A 21,021-nucleotide genomic window follows, 5' to 3' on the forward strand; every position below is an offset into this window, starting at 1 on the left:
ACGCTTTAAAAATAGATGAGTAGATTCGTTTATTCTATAGATTTGTATTTGTAGTATAGTACTTTTAGTTAGTTTACGCACTAATCGCACGCACGTGGAAGGCATTTATCGAGATCCCTTTCGAAAATACGACTCATCTCTCGCGTCTCGAATCGCCTCGATGGATCGTATCTGTCTTTTACGCAAAGAAATTTACAATACGCATTCCCGTATTTTTCGTACAGAGAGTACGTCTCAACGTCCTCCCAGCCGAACTTGCCAAAGTGCAACCTTCCATCGCACTTCTCTTTCGACGCTAAATAACGAATCGCGTCGCGGAACGCGGCTTTTCCTTCTTCGCTTCTCTTGTAGTTTTCAATGTTTACGTACATGCTCGGTCGCGCATGCGCCGGGGACAATAACGCGCTTTCCGCGTTTAAGAATCGTATTAATATTGGACTTCTCCAATATTTTTGCCTTTGTTCACTTATGCTATCTAAGAAACCGCGTAAACACTCGCCCGCGTTGGCCAGAGGCACGGCGAGCTCTGCTTGATCGAACGGATAATTGTCGTTTCGATCGAGTTGTTCTTCTGTCATCGCGAGATATGCGCTTGCGTTTGAAGCGACGATACTTTGTAAGGAGGGTTCGAGAGCGTCTTGCCATAAGTTGGTCCACACCGAGACGAGATCGTCGTTTTGCATCAAACGATTCCGAATGGAACTCGGATTTAAAACGCTCTGGGCTGACGCGCTTGCTGCGTCTACCGACGACGCTTTGAAATAATACTCATCTAGCACTCGCGCAGGTGAGGACGACGACGAGAATAAGAAATCATCCTCGTTCGCATCATCATCATCATCATCATCATCATCATCATCACCACTTGTTCTTTTCGAAAAGTCAGTGATTACTCTGCGAATCTTCACGCGTTGCGCGTCTCTCGTCGGAACGTAGTAATAATAAGATAAGTCATCCATATTGCGAACGGCAGAGCGCCGCATGGCACATGAATGCCACCAATCCATCCCGTTGTCAACGCACCTCCTCACCGCGGCGCTGATCATTTCAATTTCTTGGAGCATGTGGTCTTCGCTCACGAATCGGTTCATTCTGTGAACCTCGTCTTGCTTGAAAATTTCGAACGTAGCCGCTAACGTAATGCCGAGTTGATTCACGTGACACCGAAACGCGTCCATAACATCTCTCCCGTGCGTCCTTTCCGAAATCGTTTCCACGGTTCCGTTATGGAGCATCGTTCGCAGACTCACGAGTTGCGACGACAACGAACCAAAAGCTAACGACGACCCGTGCGAACACGTCGCGAGCGCGCCTCCAACGGTTTGATCTATAAACCAAGGCACAGATTTCAACGCGTACCCTTCCTCCGCGACATATTCAAGCATCGTTCTCATTTTCTCTCCCGCATCCACCGTAACTTTTGCCTTCAATTCTCTCTTATCGAACACGCGCGCGCGACTTTGTTCCTCCTCGACCACTCTCACCTCGTTCATAAAAATATTCACGTTCCTTTCCTCTTCCTCTTCCTCGTCGGTGGTTCTCGCGCACCAAAACTTCTCGTTCCACGAGTGCGCGTCCGAGCTCACCGCGCGGATTACTTTGACATCCCGTCTCAAAAGAATTCGTTTCAACTCCTCTTCAGTTCTCGGAAACGCCACGCGTTGGTCGTATCGACATTTCGCTAAACCTTGAAAATTCGATAACAACGCGCCTTTTTTCTCTCGACCTTCCGCGACGACGACGAGTTGGAAAACTCCGAGAAGAAGAAGAAGCGAAGTCGTCATCTTTGCATGTGATGGAAAAAAACGCACATGCGAGATGTAAATCAAAGGAGGCGTTACGAGAGAGAGAAAAAAGTAAAAAACCCTAAATACTGAGCCCCCTCTTTTAAGATCGCTTTTTGAATATTTCCCTCAAAGCGAACATTTAACAACGACGGAGCGCGACAACGAGCACGCGACGCCTTTTCGAGAGAAAGAAAAGAAAGAAGAGTTAACAACGAAGCGTTATCAACGCAACAAAATAATATAAGATATAAGTAAAAATGGAGAAAGTATTCCCCGAGGCGTTACAAAGTTTAAAATCCGCCGACCCTCTCATTTACCAACTCATCCAAAAAGAAAAGCTGAGGCAAATCCGAGGGATAGAACTCATCGCCTCGGAGAATTTCACCTCCTCGCCGGTGATGGAAGCGTTAGGGTCGTGCTGCACGAACAAATATTCAGAAGGACAACCGAACGCGAGGTATTACGGCGGGAACGAAAACATCGATTTGATCGAGATGGAGTGTCAAGATCGAGCGTTAAAAGCCTACGGGTTGAGCGAGAAGGAGTGGGGGGTGAACGTGCAACCGTATTCCGGGTCGCCGGCGAATATGGCGGTATACGTGGCTTTGTTACAACCGCACGATAGAATTATGGGTTTGGATTTACCAAGTGGAGGACACTTGACGCACGGGTATTACACCGCGCACGGGAAGAAGATCTCCGCGACGTCGATTTTCTTCGAGAGTTTACCGTACAAGGTGAACTACGAGACCGGGTACATCGATTACGAGAAGCTGGAGGAAAAAGCGATGGATTTTCGACCGAAGATGTTGATTTGTGGTGGAAGCGCGTACCCGAGAGATTGGGATTATAAGAGGTTTCGGGAAATTGCCGATAAATGCGGGGCGATGTTGATGATGGATATGGCGCACATTAGCGGGTTGGTCGCGGCCAAGGAGCAAGCGTCGCCGTTTGAGTATTGCGACGTGGTGACGACGACGACACACAAATCCTTGAGAGGACCGAGAGCGGGTATGATCTTCTTTCGAAGAGACGAGAGAGCGTTCGAAGGGAAAATTAACAACGCCGTGTTCCCGAGTTTACAAGGCGGTCCGCACAACCACCAAATCGCCGCGTTGTGCGTCGCGTTGAAGCACGCGCAAACCGACGAGTTTAAAAAGTATCAAGTGCAAACGAAGAAAAACGCGGACGCGTTGGCAAAGAAATTGATCGAGTTAGGGTATTCCATGGTCACCGGTGGTACCGAGAACCATTTGGTGTTGTGGGATTTGCGACCGAACGGTTTAACCGGATCCAAGATGGAATACATTTGCGATTCCGTGCACATCACGTTGAACAAGAACGCGGTGTTTGGCGACGCGAGCGCTTTGACCCCGGGTGGATGCCGCATTGGCGCGCCCGCTATGACCAGTCGCGGTTTGGTGGAAAAGGATTTCGAACAAATCGCCGTATTCTTGGACGAAGCCGCGAAAATCGGTTTGAACGCGCAAGAAACGCACGGTAAGAAATTGGTAGACTGGAAGAAAGGCATCGACGGAAGCAAAGAAGTCGCGGCGTTGAAGGGAAAAGTCGAGGCCTTTGCCGAGGCGTTCGATATGCCCGGCTTTACCCGGGACAGCGTCGACATGTGAGTAAGTAAGTGAGTGAAAGCGAGGGCGAGAGTGTAACGTTTCGCCCTCCCGAGAGACTTGACGCGAGACGCGAGAGTCGCTTAAATTATTACACACATTTACACACACACACACACACTGAGACCACTTTTAAAACACAAAGTCATACTACTACTACTATTTAAATTACACACAGTACCGATATTACTGGTACTCTACCGCGGTTCGTATTAAATGTCGCGTTGGAGCTCCTATTCCACCAACACCTACTCTTTTGCTTATTACGAAAAGAATTGCTCTTTTATGCGCTTAAAAATGCATCACACGATCACGTCCGTCCCAGCCGCGTTCGTCCTCAGAACGCTCGTATCTAACCTCCCACCTCTCTTCGTGTTATTATTGTCTCGAAACCTATTCATCGGCGCATTTTTCGGCGTCGGTGATAATTTCTCTTTCATCGCAACATTTCCCCCGACGGAGAGTCTTCGCTCGGCGACTTCCGCGACGATGTAAAAGAGAAACCCACCTATGACTAAAATGAGAAAAACGACGACAACAACCGTTTGCCGTTCCTGAAGCTTCATATCCTTGGAGGAATCCGGATGGAAGTAAGATTCCAACGTTTCCGTCGTGCTGTCTATGCCCATAACAGTTTTCGTACGTTTAGGAGTGAGATGCCATTTTTATGAGGATTTGGTTAAATGCGCATTAAAAGTCATCTAAATCATCAATCTCTTCATCCGTATCGACACCAGATCCGTAATCGTGTTCATCGGTTTCGTCTCGCTCGTATTCGAGCAAGTTTTTGATCTTCTCGCCGTGGCCTTGGCCGGCGCGGCCGAGGAGACCGCCGGCGTCGCGAGGGAGCGTTTGGCGGAAGGTTGCGGTTTCGGCGTGGGTCCTCGATGCCGTCGCGGTCGTGGTCGCGATGATGTCATTTGTTGCTGTCGTTCCTCCTTCGTGTTGGTACGCGAGTTTGACGTTGCGTTTAGCGTCTCGTTCGCGTTGGTTTCCCCCGTTCGTCGCGTTGATGCCTAAATTGAACGTGGAAAACTTGTTGAGTTTGTCCGCCAATTTTTCCGTTCGGGAACGCTCTCGCGCTTTCTGGATATCCTTTTCGTTCCGTAACGCGTCGTCTATGGAGGTATACTCTAAAGCTATGTATTGGTTAGTAGTAGTACCACTACTACTGCTACTGGGAACCTTTACGAACTGCACGACGTCTGTCTCTCTGGTCTTCCTCGTCGCGCCTCGTTTCGCTTCCGCCGTGAAGAGCGTTTTTCTACCGCTTCCACCTTTACTTCTAATCCTACCGTTACTCTGCCTGGAAAGCGTCATCGCGCACGAACAGCTCGCATCGTTCGCGAGCACATCGCTCGCCGCGCTGCGTCCACTCCTCCGTCGTCTACTCCTCCTACTGCTGCTTCTCTCGTTACCGCCGCCATTCGTCGCCGTCGTCGTCGAAGAAGAAGAAAAAACTCGTTCTCTCACCACCACCCCTCTCGCTCGCGACATCCGTTGCACCGCTCGAACGAACCGAACGACGCTTTGTTCGCCGTATATAAAACTCACGCACGAAATGTCGTCGAGAAACACCACCGTTTGATGTTCCGAATCCTTCGACGCGTATCCAAATATCCCGGATCGGGGGATGGTGTTGTTACTCTTATCATTCCTAATCGCATCCGTTTTGTCCGTTCCCAACTCTCCCGTCGTCGTTCTTCTTGGCGAAAGCGATTTTGCTTCTTCTTCGTCTCTCTTCGTCTCACGTGCGTCTGCGTTCAGAATCTCCCCTAATTTCCCCAACAGTCTCTCCAAAGCGTTCTCGTTTTCCTCCTCCTTCTCAAAGCCGAAATCAAAGCCGCTTCTTCTCTCAAAAACAAACTCGTTCGCATCGACGACCACAACGCCCTCTTTTACTTCTTTCAACTGTTCCTCTACGAGTGTTTTCTGCGTCGTAAATCGCACGAAAAGAGTACTCCTCGCGCTCCTTTTCCGTTTCCGGGAAAGGAACGCCGTCGTCTTTTTAACCAAATCGAGGAAGACTCTGTCCCCTTCAAAAGTTGCATTTTCTTCTCGCAAAATATACGCAGGTGCGAGATATTCGACGTTTCGGACGGACTCTTCGAGCGTTCGCAACGCTCGACGCATTTTTCGTGCGTTTTGGCGCAAACGTATGTGTATGTATGTGCGCGTTTTATGGAGAATGTGCGTCATAAATTAACCGTTTTAGAGGGATGATGACGATGACTTTAGCGCAGCTCACGTCGTCGCCAATCGCCCGTCCTCCTCGTCTTTTTCGTCCGAGGAGGAAAAAAAGCGCGCGGTATTCTCGCGCGACCACCACCGAAGCGAAATCATCGTCGAACGATGGAGTAAACGACGACGACGGGGAAAAGATGAGAAAAAATCCAGACTTGTACAGCGGCGGCGACGAATTGGACGACGACGACGTGGTGCACAACGAACAAAGGAAAAGGACGATGAAGAAGAAACCAGACGTTCTCGCCCCAGCGGGTGGATGGCCACAACTGGAAGCGGCGATAAAAAACGGCGCGGATTGCGTGTACTTCGGCCTGGAGCTTTTAAACGCACGAGCGCGAGCGAATAATTTCACCGTGAAGGAGTTGCCTAAAGTGATGGATTTTTTACGAGAAAGAGGCGCGAAAGGGTACGTGACCATGAACGTGCTCGTATTCGACGATGAATTGACGGAATGCGAAAGCTTAATACGAGCGTGCGCGACAAATGGCGTGGACGCGATGATTGTGCAAGACGTGGGCGCGGCGAGGTTGGTGAAACGGGTGGCGCCGAACATGGCAGTGCACGGATCGACGCAGATGTCGATCACGGATGCGAACGGCGCCATGTTCGCGAAGGAGATTGGGTGCGAGAGAGTCGTCGTCGGGAGGGAGTTATCCATTGAGGAGATAAAAACGGTGGTGGAGAAGTCACCGGAGACGACGGTTGAAGCGTTTACGCACGGCGCGTTGTGCGTGAGTTATTCCGGGCAGTGCTTTTCGAGCGAGGCGTGGGGCGGGAGGTCGGCGAATCGAGGGCAATGCGCGCAGGCGTGTCGCATGCCGTACGGGTTTGTAGTGAACGGGGAAATTAAAGCGATGGGGGACGAGAAGTATCTCTTAAGTCCGCAAGATTTAATGGCGGTAGATTTAGTTCCGCAATTAATCGACGCCGGCGTGTCATGCTTTAAAATTGAAGGGCGATTGAAAGGCGAAGAGTACGTCGGGTTGACGACGGCGGCGTATCGGCGAGCGGTAGACTTAGCGTGGGAGAATAGAAATGTGTCCAAGAAGGAGTTGTTGACGGATGAGTCGAGATTGGAGTTGCGACAGGTGTTTGCTCGTGCGCAAGACGAACACTTTGACGGGTTAACGACTGGTTTTTTAGAGGGCACTCGGCATCAAACGATTGTGAGAGGGCGAAATCCGAGGCATCGAGGCGTATTCGCCGGGCGAGTGGTCGAAGTAGACGCAAAGAAAGAACGAGTGACGATACAAACAACAACAACGACTAACAACAACAACGAAGAAGATAGCTCTTCCATCAATGGCGTTTTGAAGCGCGGGTTTGGCGTCGTGTTTGATGACGGCGCGCCGGAACTCGACGAGCAAGGCGGTTTCATTTACGAAATCTTCGACGAAAGAGGGAGTTACGTGGACTCGAGCGAGATGTGTTCGAGCGAGTTTGTAACTTTGGCATTTGCGAGGAACTCAATGGATTACCAGAAAATTCGACCCGGGAATATCGTGTGGCGAACGTCGACGACGTCCGGCGAGAAGAAGGCGCAACATCGCAAGAAGGAGAAGAGCGAGGAAGAGGTAGTGGCGACGGCATCGTCCGCGTCGCCGAGTGCGGATGGGCGCGATGACGTCGTTTGTATAGTCTCTGGATCGCGCGATGCGCCTTTGAAGATCGCTTTGTACGATTCGTTAGGAAACGTTGGCGAAGCGATGACGTCCGTGCACATTTCAGAGGCGAAGAAACAACCGATTGATTTTCAATCCATCGCAAAAACGATCGGCGAATTAGGAGGAACGCCATTTTTTCTCGACGATGAAAAGAACATCGACTGCAAGAAACTCTTCTTCTCGGAGACTGAGACCGATGAGAACAACATCTTCGTTCCAGCCGGCGAAATCAAGAAAGCGCGAAGAGAAGCGGTCGAAATGTTGCTGGAGAAACGACGCAACATGGGCGCGGTGAAAGCGGAAGCGATGGCGAGCGACGACGTGAGCGTTTCAGACCAAATGTACAAAAATGAAATTGAAAAATGGTGGGGCACGCCGACGGCAATCGCGTCAAAAACAAGAGAAAAGAATGTTCCGACAACAAAATCGTCTCCGGACGACGAGCCTAAACTTACCGTGCTCTGCCGAACGATGGAACAAGTCGAAACGTGTTGCGCGTTTGATTTCTTGGACGAAATTCAAGCCGATTTCTTGGAAGTCCACGGTTTACGCGACGCGGTGAAGAAAATCCAAGAAGCTGGTAAAAAAGCCGTAGTCGCGACTCCGCGCGTGTTGAAACCGGACGAGGAAAAATTGTGGCGGTTTTATTTAAGCTTAAACGCGGACGCCCTTTTAGTTCGGTCCGCGGGCCTACTTCGCAAACTGAACGAGTTGATCCCGGAAAAAGCGGAAGAAGGGAAAACCTATCCGCGACTTCGCGGCGATTTCAGCTTGAACGCCGCAAATGTTCTCACCACCTCCACGTTCCTGGAAAGGTTCAACCTGGAGCGTTTGGCGTTAACGCACGACCTAAACGCGCGCCAAATCCGCAACCTCGCCGCCGCGCTTCCTCCGCAAACCGCCGCCTCGAAAATCGAAATCATCCTTCACTGCCATCTCCCAATCTTCCACACGGAGCACTGCGTCTTTTGCCGTTTCCTCTCCGATGGTAACAGCTACAAAGATTGCGGCCACCCGTGCGAAACAAACGACGCGCGATTGCGCGACTCGAACGGCAAAGACCATTTAGTTCTCGCGGACATGGGCTGTCGCAACACCGTCTTCAACGCCGAAGCGCAATCCGGCGCCATGTTTGTTCAAGATTGGATAAACATCGGAAACATAAAGAACTACCGAATTGAACTCGTGGATACGGATAAAAACGAAACTGTTTTGCTCTTACACACGTACGAGAAGTTGCTCAGAGGAGAAATATCCTCTCGAGACGCGTACGAGCAGTTGAGGAAAGTCAAAGACAAAAACGGAAACGTCCAAGGATGCAACGTCGGTTCCTTCGCCGTGAGAGAAGAGAAGAGCAGAGACGGGATGAAGAAAACCGCGGCTGAGATCAAGTTGAACAATCAGGAGAAAAAGAAGAAAAGGTATACTAATAACACGAATAAAGATAACAGTAGTAAGAAACCCTCCTCGTCGGTATCGAGATGAGAAGAGGAAGAAGCGAGAGGGAGAGACCGTCCGCTTGCGTAAAATCGAGATTCTTTGCAACCGTCAAAGAGCAGCCAAATTTGTATAAAATTCAACACAATTCCACAACCGCAAACGACACACACGAAGAAAAAACAAGAATGCACTCGGTCGCCAGACAACTCGCCATTCGCGTGGCCACGTCTTACTCGTCGTCTTCGTCGAGTTCTTACTCGTCGTCTTACTCGTCGTCCAAAACGCTCAAAGGCTTTTCACATTCCAAAATCTTCGGGAAAAGGGCGATGGTGATGAAATTTACGACGACGACGCCTCGAGCGTCCTCGGACTCTTCTTCATCGAAGAACGAGAACGACAACACGGACGAATCGAAACCGCAAAACGAACTGATCGAAGCTCTGGATAAAATCTCAAAAAGGGAAAATTTGGTCAAGAAGAACAAGAGGAAACAGCCGGATGTTATCGTGGAGAATGCGGCACATCCGCCGCCTGGTGGGTCGGCTGCTTCGTTAGGCGGCGGCGGGGGATCGAATACGGTGATGGGACCGGGCACGTCCGAAGAGTGGCGCGAGTTGGACGAGAAAGTGAACACGTACCCGAGCGAGCGAAAATTTCAAGCCATTGGAGTTAACTCGCCGGAGTTTGTTGGAGACATGGTGAAACTCGTGGAAGATACGTTGGGCGACGGGAGGAAAGTGCATCCGGAAAACGTGACGAGTAACTTGAGTAAAAACGGAAAGTATTGCAGCGCAAACATGACGGTTGTTTTGATGAATGGGGAAGAGGTGATTAATATTATGGCGAAGTTGAAAGCGGACGAACGAGTGAAGTGGTATTTGTGATTGATTGGTTTTAATTATTATCATTATTATTATTGTCAGTATTATTCTTTTGTTGCGAATTTACCCAACGCCCACAGCGGGAAGATGTTCTTATAGTTTGCGTACGTAATCATGCAGTTGTTGTTGAATACGCCCATGATATTTTCCTGCGGCCAATCGCCGTCTGGGAGTTGCTTTTTGAGCAAGCACGCGGCGGCTTTGCGCAACGGCGCGGCGTCTCTCTTCTCTTGACCGGTGGCGAGTAAGGCAAGCATAGCCCACGAGGTGTTGACGCAATGCGCAAACTCGGTTTTCCCGTCTTTTTCGTAGAGTTGATGATAGACTTTCTTTTCGCACGAGAGATAGCTTTCGCCCCATCCGCCGGTGGTTTCTTGTTGCTTGGAGAGTAAAAACTGCACCGCTTTACGCAAGTGTGGGCACGTGTCATACGTCGACCCGGTCGCAATCAAACCTAAAACACCAAACCACGTGCCGTAGGTGAAACAAATCGCCCACGAACCGTACCAGCTCCCGTCTTCTTTTTGAATGCTCTTCAAAAAGTTTCGGCCGCTTTTGCGCGCTTTTTCAATGCGGGGCACAATCGGGTGGTCCGGAAACCGTTTAGCGAACTTGGAAATCGCTTGGATAGATGCCGACGAACACTCCACGTACGGATAATCAATCATGATGTCCCCGAACGTCTCCGCCGGGTTTAAAATTTCTACCCACTTACCGGCTCGAGTGTTTTCGTACGTCGCCCATCCGCCGCTTCCTTGAGGCTTGAACCCAAATCTTTGCGTGTTTTGATAACTCAGAATCACATTTACGCAATCCGCTAATCGATCGACTGCTATTTTGTTTTTTGGGTCAATTTTAATCAAACCTTGATCTTCCATATCCATCACCGATAGCGCGGCTTTTAAACCTTCGCTGGAGCAATCTGAAATGGGCCATCCGTGGTCTCTAGTGCTAAACGGCCATGCGCCTTTGGAGATGTGTCGGTAATATTTCTTCAGTTCCGGCGCGTCATCTCTAACTTGACTGTCGTCGATATACTTAGCGGCGTCGCGCAAACACTCGTTGAAGTTTTTTGCCAACCCGGTCGCTTCAATCGCTTGAACCGCAAACGCGCAATCCCAGAGTTGACTGCCGTTGTATCCCTGCATTTTCATACCGTCTTCGGCGACCCATAAATAGTCCCAAAATCGAGGCATGTGTTTCTCCACGCCTTCTGCGTCGCCGCTAAAGTATCTGCACAAACAGTTGAACACTTTGTTGACTGGACCAATGTCCACGTATCGCGTGTTTTCGTCTTCGTACACCACGTGCTTCAGCGCTTCTCTGTTCGCCCATTTGCGCAAAGGCGAACGGAGTAAAATAGGTTCGACTTTTGAAAGCGTGCCCCATAGCACGTCTTGCAACATTGGATGCGGGTAATATAAATCTTCGTTCGCGCATTCATTCCTGGCTTTGTTCCAGTTAATCGTGTCGTACTCTTGACAGTACAATTCCAACTTCAGCGCCTCGCTGACCGGGTTCCCGGCTTCGATTTGCGCGCGTTTGCCGTACAAATACGACATCGGTAAATACACCATCCTACAGTGACACCAATATCTCCCCGGGTGCGCTGGAAACCAATACGGAAGCAACCAACACTCGGGAGGAATTGGATTTAAACCTTTCCACTCGTAACATCCCAACATCGCTAACCAAAACTTACCCCAACTCGGCGTTTTCGTCGCCCCGCCTCTTACTTTAATCCACTCTTGCATCTTCCTCAACGTTTCCGAAGATTCGAGCTCTTCACCTAAACACCGCAACGCGACGTACGTCAACACTGAACCGAACATCGTCGAGTGTCCTTCGATGTGCAACCCAACGCCGCCATCTTCGTTGACGTGATTTTCCAAGTACCGTTTCATTTCCACTTTCACGTGCGCCGGTAACATCTCTTTCTCTTTCTTCATAATTTTCATCGCAATGATTAATCCAGGCATGAGAAACATCGGTCCGCCGTAATCCGACGGCCAGTGTCCGTCTGGATGTTGTTGTCCTTGGTAATACTCCACGCCCGCTTTGAGCGCCCGTTTCGTTTCCTTCTCGACCGCGAATTCGTCCGCGACTGCGCCGTCCGCGCTCGGCGGCGTCGTTTTCCTCTCTCTCTTCCTCTCTACCCGTCGCGCATCGAACGCGTCTCTCATCAGCGCATCTTTGCTGTGCTTTTGAACGAACCTGTTCTCTCGAAACTCTTTCCTGCGTTGGTTTTGCTTCTCGATGTCCTTTTCGGACGCGTTCGGGTCGAACGCCCACGTTTGCCGACCGACGTGTGCGTTCAACGTGTGCAGTTTCTTCTCGGCATCCAAATTTGGTTCCGAGCAGACCAGTTTCCACATTTTTTTACGATTTGTTGTAAGACGACGACGACCACGACGGATAAAGTAACAACGATATCTTCGGTATCTGGTGCGCGTCCGTGCTTTGAATCTGTTTTGCGCGCGCGAGAGATAGATAGATAGATAGAGAGAAACTCCAATAGGGAAAAAGTAATTCTAAATCCAATCTCTCTTCTGCAAGCGCGCTTTAACACTTCTCTTCGTCTCCTGCGCTCTCTGTCTAGAGTTCTTGTTGTTGTTCTCCGCGACGACTGTTGTTCGATTGTAGTTTCGCGGGATGAAAAGTTATTCCTCGGAGGGATAAAGTTTACGAGCGAGAGAGGAACAAAAAGATATGTTTGTGTGCGTGCGTGTGCGAAAAACGTGTGCACAAGCACACAGGAGTGGAGAAAAGCACCATATACACAATGATATCACAGGCGTTGTGTGATACCCAATCGATCCAAATTTAATCTGTTTTTCGTGTTTCGTCTTCGTTTTTTGGTTCTCGTTCGCTCGCTCTCTCAAAGGTTGTTTTTAGGGAACCTCGTCGCAAAAAAACTAGTGGCTCTGAACAGAAGCACAAGAGACCATACACTGAAAGCGACAGTTACTCAAATCTATTCGAATTTCCTCACACTTACCGCACACGCGAACGTCGAAAAGTACCCCTTTTATTCTCTTAAGAAGAGAATATAAACATGTCCTCCGCCTCTCTTCTCGCGAAAGGGTTCCAAGCGTCGGCGTTGTCCTCGCGAAGCATCGCGGTGCGTGATTGTTTTTTTTTTTCTCTCTCGCTTTCGTTTTTTTTTATTCTTTTCCATCTTGTTCTTCTTCTCGCGGATATTTTCTGCGCCTAAATGCGCGCGAGTTTTACGCATTTGAGAGAGGTAGATGTGGTTGTGTGCGAGGTTTGGCTTCACTTTTACGCGAAGGAAGATGGGAAGGAGGAAACGCGCTCAACTCGCGCGAGTGTGCGCGTTCGCGAGTGGTCGCACTCGCGAGTGAATTTCGCACGCATATCCATTAATCTTTTTAGAGGAGCGTTCAAAGACTGACTTTTCGTGTTTCTAATCTTCATCCAACAAAACACGGGCACAGACGCGCGCGCAGCAGCAACAGAAGCAACGAGGAGGATCGACCACGTCTCGCGCTTTTGGTCGTCGTCAATCTTCGGTCGTCGTTAAAGCTTCGGAAGATGACGTCGATCTCGACGACATCGCGCAAGCTATTGAAGAACTCGCCAAGGAGAACGAGAAGCTTCGCATGAGTTTGGAGGAGGAGGAAGCGGCTGAAGAGGAGACCGTGGCTGCCGCCACGGCGGTTGCGACGGCGCCAAAGCCGGTCGCTGCTGCTGCTCCGGCAAAATCGGCCGGATCTGGCGCCGTTTCCGCGTTTGGCGTCCCGGTATTGACCGAGGATCCGAAGAGACACCGCGGCTTCAAGTTCCCGCAGTTGGAAGGCGACGGTTTCGGCGTTTGCGCGGTAGACGGCACGTTGGCGGGCCACAAAGGCCACCTGGGCCACAGATGGGATAAATTCAAAAACTTGAGACAAGCGATCGAAGACAACGAAGAAGGAGGGATTGAAGGTTTCTCCAGAGGCTACGAGAAGATGGGTTTCAACAGAAACGAGGAAACCGGAGAGATTACGTACAGAGAGTGGGCGCCGAACGCGAAATCGGCGTGCTTGTTTGGCGACTTCAACAACTGGGCCACCGACGCGAACGGAGTTTGGATGACCAAAAACGATTTTGGTGTGTTTGAAGTGACGGTACCGCCGAATGCGGACGGGTCGCCGGGTATCCCGCACGGCTCGAGAGTGAAGATTCATTTGGAAACGCAAGACGGTTCATGGGTCGACAAGATTCCGGCGTGGATCAAGTTCGCCGTGCAAGCGCCGGGGAACATTCCTTTCGATGGCATTTACTACGATCCGCCGAAAGAAGAGCAATACGAAATGAAATGGTCGAGACCGGATGCTCCGGAAGAGTTGAGAATTTACGAAGCGCACGTCGGCATGTCCTCGAGAGAGCCGAAAATCAACTCCTACATCGCCTTCGCGGATGAGGTTTTGCCGAGAATTAAAAACTTAGGGTACAACGCGGTCCAGTTAATGGCGATTCAAGAGCACGCGTACTACGCGTCTTTTGGTTACCACGTGACGAACTTTTTTGGCGTTTCCTCTCGATGCGGTACGCCAGACGAGTTGAAGTATTTGGTGGATAAAGCGCACTCCATGGGTATTTCTGTTTTGATGGATTTGGTTCACTCGCACTCTTCTTCGAACGTTACCGATGGTATCAACATGTTTGACGGCTCCGACGGACAATACTTCCATAGCGGACCGCAAGGCTACCACTGGATGTGGGATTCTCGATGCTTCAACTACGGCGAGTGGGAAGTCATGAGATTTTTGTTGTCCAACTTGCGATACTGGATGGAAGAGTTCAAATTCGACGGTTTCCGTTTCGATGGCGTCACGTCTATGATGTACAAACACCACGGTTTACAAGTTGCGTTTACGGGTAATTACGACGAATATTTTGGCATGGCCACGGATGTGGACGCCATGGTGTACTTGGCCTTGGCGAACGATATGTTGCACACTTTGTACGACGGTAAGGTCACGACCATTGCAGAAGATGTCTCCGGTATGCCCACGTTGTGCCGACCGGTGCAAGAAGGTGGTGTAGGTTTCGATTATCGCTTACAAATGGCCATCGCGGATAAATGGGTCGAAGTCTTATCCGAATGGGGTTCGGACGAAAACTGGGAAATGGGCAACTTGGTGTTTACCATGGAGAACCGCCGATATGGCGAGAAGTGCATCTCGTACGCGGAATCGCACGATCAAGCGTTGGTCGGGGATAAAACGACGGCGTTTTGGCTTATGGACGCGGAAATGTACACGAACATGTCCACGTTATCGCCGGATTCGCCGGTCGTTACCAGAGGTATCGCTTTGCACAAGTTGATTCGTCAGTTCACCATGGGTTTGGGCGGCGAAGGCTACTTGAACTTTATGGGCAACGAGTTCGGTCACCCGGAGTGGATTGATTTTCCCAGAGGCGACCGCGTGGAAGCCTCGACCGGTGAATTCATCCCGGGTAACGGTAACTCCTACCACTTGTGCCGCAGACGCTTTGATTTACCTGAAACAGACCACTTGAGATACAAATTCTTGGAAGCGTTTGACGCGAAGATGAACCGCGTCGCTGGTTTCTTCAAATACATGGCGAGCGACCACCAATACACGAGCTTGAAAGACGACGGCGACAAGATGATTGCGTTCGAAAGAGGCGATTGCGTTTTTGTCTTCAACTGGCACCCAGTCAACTCGTACTCGGACTACCGCATCGGTTGCAAGAAAGCTGGTAAGTATAAGTTGGTGTTGAGTTCGGACAACCCCGAGTTTGGCGGTTGGGACAACTTGTCCACGCACCACGACGGCAGCTACTTCGCAGACTCTACCGCGCACAACGGTCGCCCGGCGAGTTTCCAAGCGTACATCCCGTCTAGAACGGTTGCTGTTTTTGCTTTGGAAGAAGATATCGAAAGAGTGGGGTACACGTACGGAGAAGAGTACGTTTCCAGAGTCGTCGAAGTCTCCAACGAACACGTATAAAAAAACAATAGAAACACACATACATTCACTTGCACACGAACAAACAGCGCGGCAAAAATATACTTTTATTAACAAAAGGGACTAATATTGTTGTAATACTCCATATCACTCAGATCTATTCTATCTTTTCTTCCATGCTATCCTTCGCCGCTTTTTTCTGCCAACACGCGTTTGAAATCTTCCTCACAATCCCCATATAAAACGCTCCTTTATTCTTAACCTCTTTCTTATTCTTATTCGTCGTGAACTTGCGAATTTCGTTCGCCGCTTTCTCGCACACGTCTCTCGGAAGCAAACCCAAAAACGACTTCAATCGATCGTCGAAATCGCTCTCCCTCAACGTCCCTTCGCTATTCTCGCACGCGTGCTTAATCACCACCTCCACATCATCTGGTGCAGTCAACACTTTCAATCCTTCTCTTTTCGTTTTCCCTTCCTCTTTCGTGTTCACTTCTTTCCCTTCCTCCTTTTTCGCGCGTCTCACCGACTTCGGTTCTTGATACGTCTTACGTTCGCATCTCTCCACCGTCACCGGTCTGCCTCTGAACAGAGTATCGTGCAACTTCATCGCTTTCTTCGCCGCTTTCGCGGTGGTAAAATCCACGAACGCAAACCCTTTAAACTTTTTCTGCTTCCCCGGCGTCCCTTCGCCGTCGCCTCCAGCCATTCGAATTTGCCCAACATCTCGTCCACATCCTTGTCTGTTCAAGTTCGCTTTCAACCACGGCGCGATATCCTTCGCTTTCGTATCGAACGGCATTTGACCGAAAAACAACGTGTGCATTTCCCCGTTCTTCTTGTCGTTGTTGTTTGTCTTTTTATCATCATCGTTTTTATCTCTCTTCTTCTCTTTTCGTTTCTTTCTTCTTTCATCTTCGCCGTCGGCGCCGTCGTCCTCTTCTCGCTCACGTTTCGTCTTCTTCTCCTTCTTCAATTTTTTTTCTCTCTTGTGCTTCTCCTTGGACTTTTCCGTCGCGAGCTCTTCGAACTCGTTCATTTTCTTCGTATCGCTGCTGCCTTCCTTCCGTTCTCTCGTTTACACGCAAAGGGCTGCGCGTGAAGAGATGATTTTTTGTGTCGATTCCATTCTGTTCAAGAGCTTTCGAGAGGAGAGGGAAAAAGGACCAACGCACACGCCTGACAAACGCCATCGAAAGAGAGAGAAAAAGCGAGAAAGGAGGGAAACGCACAGCTGTAACCGTAAACGATGATGCTTAAGTAATTCTTCTTTTAATTCTTCTTCTCTACCTAGTGAATTTCAACGCCGTTTTCTTTTAAACTTTCCAGAAGCGCGGAGAGCTTCCCGCCGAACCGTTTCCTCTTCGGCTGGAAACTCGCGCGTCGCCCGCTGTATTTTTCGTTCTTTTTCGACGTGCTCGATTGTAAGCCTTCGAAATTGATCGCATCTAACTGGATTTTCTTCAATCGTTCGGCTAAGAGTTTCCCGATGTGTTTACACGCGCTTTTATCCGACGTCGACGCGAGTCTTTCTCTTCCCTCTGCTTTTTGTTCTGTTGGGTTGCTCTTGTTCTCATCATCAGTGCTACTACTATTACTATTATTATTTTCTTCGTCTCCTATCTTCCTCCTCGCGATCCTCGTCCTATCCTCTAACGTGGACGCCGAAGCGACGATGTGCCCGTCCGCCGGTCGAACGACTCGGCCAACCACGTGGCGGTTGCTAAAAAACACCTGCAAACGATGCGCTACTTTTCCCCCGATTGATGCGACTGCCTCGGATGATGATGACATTCTTTATACACACAGAGAAGATATAAAGTATTTTCTCAAACTCCTTCTCAAACTTCCAAAAAAGGAGTCGCTCTGACCGCGCGTTCGTTGATTATGTATATAAATGCGCCTCTACACCTGCAAACGAACCGAAAAGTCTCGTCCTTTCTCTCTCTTCTTTTTATCCCCTCTTGTGCTCTTTGCTCTGTCAAAGTTTTTCATGGAGGAGTTTCAAAAGCGCAGATATTTAGGGTTTTTGAATTTTGAGCAAAAGAGAATTTCTTGTTCGTTCTTCCTTCAATACATTTTGTACATATAACTGTTCGTTCTTTGCGCATCATCATCAAAGAGAACAAAACTACGCGTCGAGAAGAGAAGTGGCGCGCATAAAATCACGAAAGCGGTGCGAAAAGAAATCTTTTACTACCTCGTGCGCTCGAATTCTCGCGCACATCTTGGTTTCATTGGTCGCGAGAGAGAGTGTTCGGAGGAATTGTGGGAGAGCGCGCGATCGAAATTTCTCGAGGCAAAAAAGCGGAATTGTAGCACTTTTTATAAGCCAAAAGAGAGGAGCTTTTGCCGTTGAATTTTCACATCCGGGAGTACGAGGAAGAAACCTTAAGCGCGCGCTTCCGAAACCCTTCATAAAAAAAGATCTTCGACGCGCCTTGCATTCCATCGCATCCATTCGATCCCAGCTCGAGTGGTTCTGTGCTTCGCGAAAAAGCGTTTCATCGACACGAAAGTAAGCGCGCGTAAAAAGGACCGAATCGTCGTAATTACCAAAAAGGGAGTCCTTCTGACTCACTCGAGAAAAAACGGGATATTTATTGGGAGATATTTTGAGTCTCACAGTAAAGAGGAAAAGAAAAAATTTATCACAAGATGGGGGCGAATACGACGAATAAAACCACCACCAGCGCGAACGAAAACAACAACAAATATAAATCACCCACCGCTCCACCGGCGTTTAACACCAGCGCGCCAGGGCGCGAACGATTTTATAACTCGATCAAATTCGATTCGAGCGGCGACTTGCAACGAGCGAGCGAAATCGACGAACGGATGATTCGAGAGAAGTACGACCAAGACTCCGAGTTGGTGGATTTGGAGAGAGAGATTTTGACTGGTGAGGACGAAGAAAAGAAAGATGCCGCTCTTGGGTCGCTCGCAGTGAGAGGAGGTGGAGCGCAGCCGCCGTCCAGGTTGGGTAACGCCGCGGTCGGGAAGATGGTCACGAGGACGGAACAACGAGAAGCGAAAGAGATGACGGGGAATAATAATAATAATAATACTATAAACGAGAATAAAAATAACAAAAAAGATAAAGAAATGATGATGGAAGAGAGAAACAAAGAATCGAGTGGAGGTAAAGGCGGGAGCAACGATGCCACCGCCGCTGCTGCGACGGAAAAACAAGATTCAGGCTCCAACGACGACTCGAACAAACTCTCGGAGTCCAACGAGTCCAAGTTATTGCGTTCTCAGCAGCAGCGAGGCGTTAAAAATCCGAGCGGAAGTGGTGGAAGTGGTGATGGAAGCGACGATAACAACACGAAGAACAAAATCAACAACCTAAAAACCTCCGGAGACGAGAAGATGATGATCATCAAAGAAAACGGCACCAACGAAAACGCCGCGGAGATGAACGAAAACGATTTGTTGTGCGATTTTGGCGCGGAGAAACAACCCATGGTTGTCGCCTCGCCGAGAAAGAAGAGCAAGACCGCTTATTCTTCGGATCTTAATAGAAATTGTGATGGCGATACCGGCGGAAGGTACAGTGAGCTGGAAGATGGGCGTCGTCAAGAAGGAAGAAATAACAAACAAAAACAAGAAGGAGACAAAAATGCAAAATTAGTCTCTAACAACAACAGCAAAGTCAACAACAATAACAACAACTCGTCAAACGATAACTCGAACAGCTCGGGGAGACAAGGAGGTAGAAAACAAAGGAATCCAGTGCGTGCACCGAAACGAAACGATTCGAGCAGCGGTGACGATTTGATCATCCCGGACGAAGAGGAAACGAAGAACGCAAATCTGCTCTCCGAGTGTGATAATCTCTTCGTTCCACCAGTTGCACCTTTGTTTAAACCGCCAAATCACGCGGGCGCTAGTAACGCGGCGATGCATAAATCGGCTTCTGGTAACATCGACGTGAACGATGGTACGAATGCTAAGACGTTTGGCGCGAACGGCAAGGCGATGAATACTATCAACACCATCGATGACTCGTTGTATGATCAGCAGTTCCAAATTGAACCGGAGCTTTTAAGCGCCAGACCTGGTTCGGATGATTCGTTTAGACTGTTTGATCCCGCAGCGACGCAAGGGAAGAGCAACGAAGGTAGCGATGAGGGCGAACAGCTCGCTTCAGGTAGAGGTAGACGCCGACGTTCCAGCGGGCGAAATACGAATAATAAAAGCAATAGCACTAGAAAAACGAGCGGTTCAGACAACTCCTCCTACGACGAAGAAGCCGACGGATCGCGAGAAAAATTGGATAACAACGCGGAAGAGAGCGACAGCGATATTGACATCTCGAACGATCTGTCGGACGAAGAGGTTTACGAAGCCGATTACGAAGATAAAGAACGTTTGATTGACGATTTAGAAGACGATTTGGGCGAGAATACGAACAACCACCGCGTCGGTCGACCTTTGATTATAGGAAGTATGGGCAGAGGCAGCGTCGGTGGAGAAATCATGCCGGGAATGCTCGTGAACGGTCGACGCGCGCAAAGAGGGCAACCGCCCAAGCACGAGAAGGTGGCGCCTTCTCGCGCGATTTCTGGGAAGAAGACAAATTTGAAAGGAGCGTCGAACACCAAGGGCAGTACAAAAAGTAATAACAAATCGTCATCATCGTTGGCGACGTTAACGACGATGCGTCCTGCTTCAAACAAATCGATACGTGGCGACAGTAAGAGTAAAATGAAAGCAACAGGCAAGATGTTTGATGATCTCGGTGAATACACCATTGCAAAGGTGGACGAAAAGAAGCGCAGCAAACAAGCGGGCGGTTCTAAATCTACCGCGAATACCAACAACAAAATGGTTGGTAAACGCAACTTGTCGAGCGCGATGGCGAGATCTGGTTCGGAAAACGCACCGAATAAGCGCGGCCGGAAGAACGTAGACAGCGATACGAAGTCGCTGTCGTCCAGTGGCTTATCGGAAGGATTCCAAACGAGCGCTTTGGGTCACGCGATTGGCGGTACAAATACGAAATCAACCGGAACCACCGCCGCGCGTGGTCGTGAACCGAACCCTCAAGGCGGTCCTCGACGTTCGAAACATCACAACCCGTGGGGATTAGACGAAGCTCAGGCTTTGATTGAAGGCGTCTCCAGATGCGGCGGCGGTAAATGGGCCGATATTAAAAAGCTTGGGTTTCCGGAAATTGAACATCGCACCGCGGTTGATTTGAAGGATAAGTGGCGCAACTTGCTTCGAATCGCAACGTTACCGACGCCGTCTGGCCGAGAAACCGCTGGTAAGTCCGGCGGCGACAAGAAACGAGAAATCCCGAGAGCTATGTTGGACCGAGTTCGAGAACTCGCCATGCTCCACGCGAAGAATAAAGAGCGCGAGTTGGCGGCAAAAGCGGCGCAGGCGCAACAGCGATCATGAAAAGGTTGAGATATCTTTTACGTGAC

General features: G+C 49.6%; 11 protein-coding genes across 11 annotated transcripts; 5 read left to right on the plus strand and 6 right to left on the minus strand.

Annotated features, from left to right (window-relative positions):
- Nucleotides 1–80: 80 nt before the first annotated feature.
- Bathy06g02140 (predicted protein) lies at nt 81–1,784 on the minus strand (the record flags this gene model as incomplete). Its single annotated transcript, XM_007512300.1, has 1 exon — nt 81–1,784. The coding sequence occupies one exon, from the start codon at nt 1,782–1,784 to the stop codon at nt 81–83; it is 1,704 nt and encodes a 567-aa protein (XP_007512362.1).
- A 260-nt stretch (nt 1,785–2,044) lies between these two features.
- On the plus strand, nt 2,045–3,418 carry Bathy06g02150 (serine hydroxymethyltransferase; the record flags this gene model as incomplete). The annotated part of the gene is made up of 1 exon (XM_007512532.1): nt 2,045–3,418. The coding sequence occupies one exon, from the start codon at nt 2,045–2,047 to the stop codon at nt 3,416–3,418; it is 1,374 nt and encodes a 457-aa protein (XP_007512594.1).
- A 299-nt stretch (nt 3,419–3,717) lies between these two features.
- Nucleotides 3,718–4,044, minus strand: Bathy06g02160 (unknown protein; the record flags this gene model as incomplete). The annotated part of the gene is made up of 1 exon (XM_007512717.1): nt 3,718–4,044. The coding sequence occupies one exon, from the start codon at nt 4,042–4,044 to the stop codon at nt 3,718–3,720; it is 327 nt and encodes a 108-aa protein (XP_007512779.1).
- Nucleotides 4,045–4,105: 61 nt separating this feature from the next.
- Bathy06g02170 (unknown protein) lies at nt 4,106–5,548 on the minus strand (the record flags this gene model as incomplete). The annotated part of the gene is made up of 1 exon (XM_007512472.1): nt 4,106–5,548. The coding sequence occupies one exon, from the start codon at nt 5,546–5,548 to the stop codon at nt 4,106–4,108; it is 1,443 nt and encodes a 480-aa protein (XP_007512534.1).
- Nucleotides 5,549–5,643: 95 nt separating this feature from the next.
- Nucleotides 5,644–8,811, plus strand: Bathy06g02180 (peptidase U32; the record flags this gene model as incomplete). Its single annotated transcript, XM_007512631.1, has 1 exon — nt 5,644–8,811. One exon carries the CDS (start codon nt 5,644–5,646, stop codon nt 8,809–8,811), a length of 3,168 nt encoding a protein of 1,055 aa, XP_007512693.1.
- Nucleotides 8,812–8,951: 140 nt separating this feature from the next.
- Nucleotides 8,952–9,636, plus strand: Bathy06g02190 (predicted protein; the record flags this gene model as incomplete). Its single annotated transcript, XM_007512324.1, has 2 exons — nt 8,952–9,593; nt 9,634–9,636. 2 exons carry the CDS (start codon nt 8,952–8,954, stop codon nt 9,634–9,636), a joined length of 645 nt encoding a protein of 214 aa, XP_007512386.1.
- A 55-nt stretch (nt 9,637–9,691) lies between these two features.
- Nucleotides 9,692–12,022, minus strand: Bathy06g02200 (cycloartenol synthase; the record flags this gene model as incomplete). Its single annotated transcript, XM_007512486.1, has 1 exon — nt 9,692–12,022. One exon carries the CDS (start codon nt 12,020–12,022, stop codon nt 9,692–9,694), a length of 2,331 nt encoding a protein of 776 aa, XP_007512548.1.
- Nucleotides 12,023–13,267: 1,245 nt separating this feature from the next.
- Nucleotides 13,268–15,628, plus strand: Bathy06g02210 (starch branching enzyme II; the record flags this gene model as incomplete). The annotated part of the gene is made up of 1 exon (XM_007512374.1): nt 13,268–15,628. The coding sequence occupies one exon, from the start codon at nt 13,268–13,270 to the stop codon at nt 15,626–15,628; it is 2,361 nt and encodes a 786-aa protein (XP_007512436.1).
- A 115-nt stretch (nt 15,629–15,743) lies between these two features.
- On the minus strand, nt 15,744–16,625 carry Bathy06g02220 (predicted protein; the record flags this gene model as incomplete). The annotated part of the gene is made up of 1 exon (XM_007512604.1): nt 15,744–16,625. The coding sequence occupies one exon, from the start codon at nt 16,623–16,625 to the stop codon at nt 15,744–15,746; it is 882 nt and encodes a 293-aa protein (XP_007512666.1).
- Nucleotides 16,626–16,876: 251 nt separating this feature from the next.
- On the minus strand, nt 16,877–17,380 carry Bathy06g02230 (unknown protein; the record flags this gene model as incomplete). The annotated part of the gene is made up of 1 exon (XM_007512442.1): nt 16,877–17,380. One exon carries the CDS (start codon nt 17,378–17,380, stop codon nt 16,877–16,879), a length of 504 nt encoding a protein of 167 aa, XP_007512504.1.
- An 864-nt stretch (nt 17,381–18,244) lies between these two features.
- On the plus strand, nt 18,245–20,995 carry Bathy06g02240 (predicted protein; the record flags this gene model as incomplete). The annotated part of the gene is made up of 1 exon (XM_007512557.1): nt 18,245–20,995. One exon carries the CDS (start codon nt 18,245–18,247, stop codon nt 20,993–20,995), a length of 2,751 nt encoding a protein of 916 aa, XP_007512619.1.
- Nucleotides 20,996–21,021: the final 26 nt, after the last annotated feature.

This window comes from Bathycoccus prasinos, assembly GCF_002220235.1.
Source record: "Bathycoccus prasinos genomic : Chromosome_6".
NCBI classification, from domain to species: domain Eukaryota; kingdom Viridiplantae; phylum Chlorophyta; class Mamiellophyceae; order Mamiellales; family Bathycoccaceae; genus Bathycoccus; species Bathycoccus prasinos.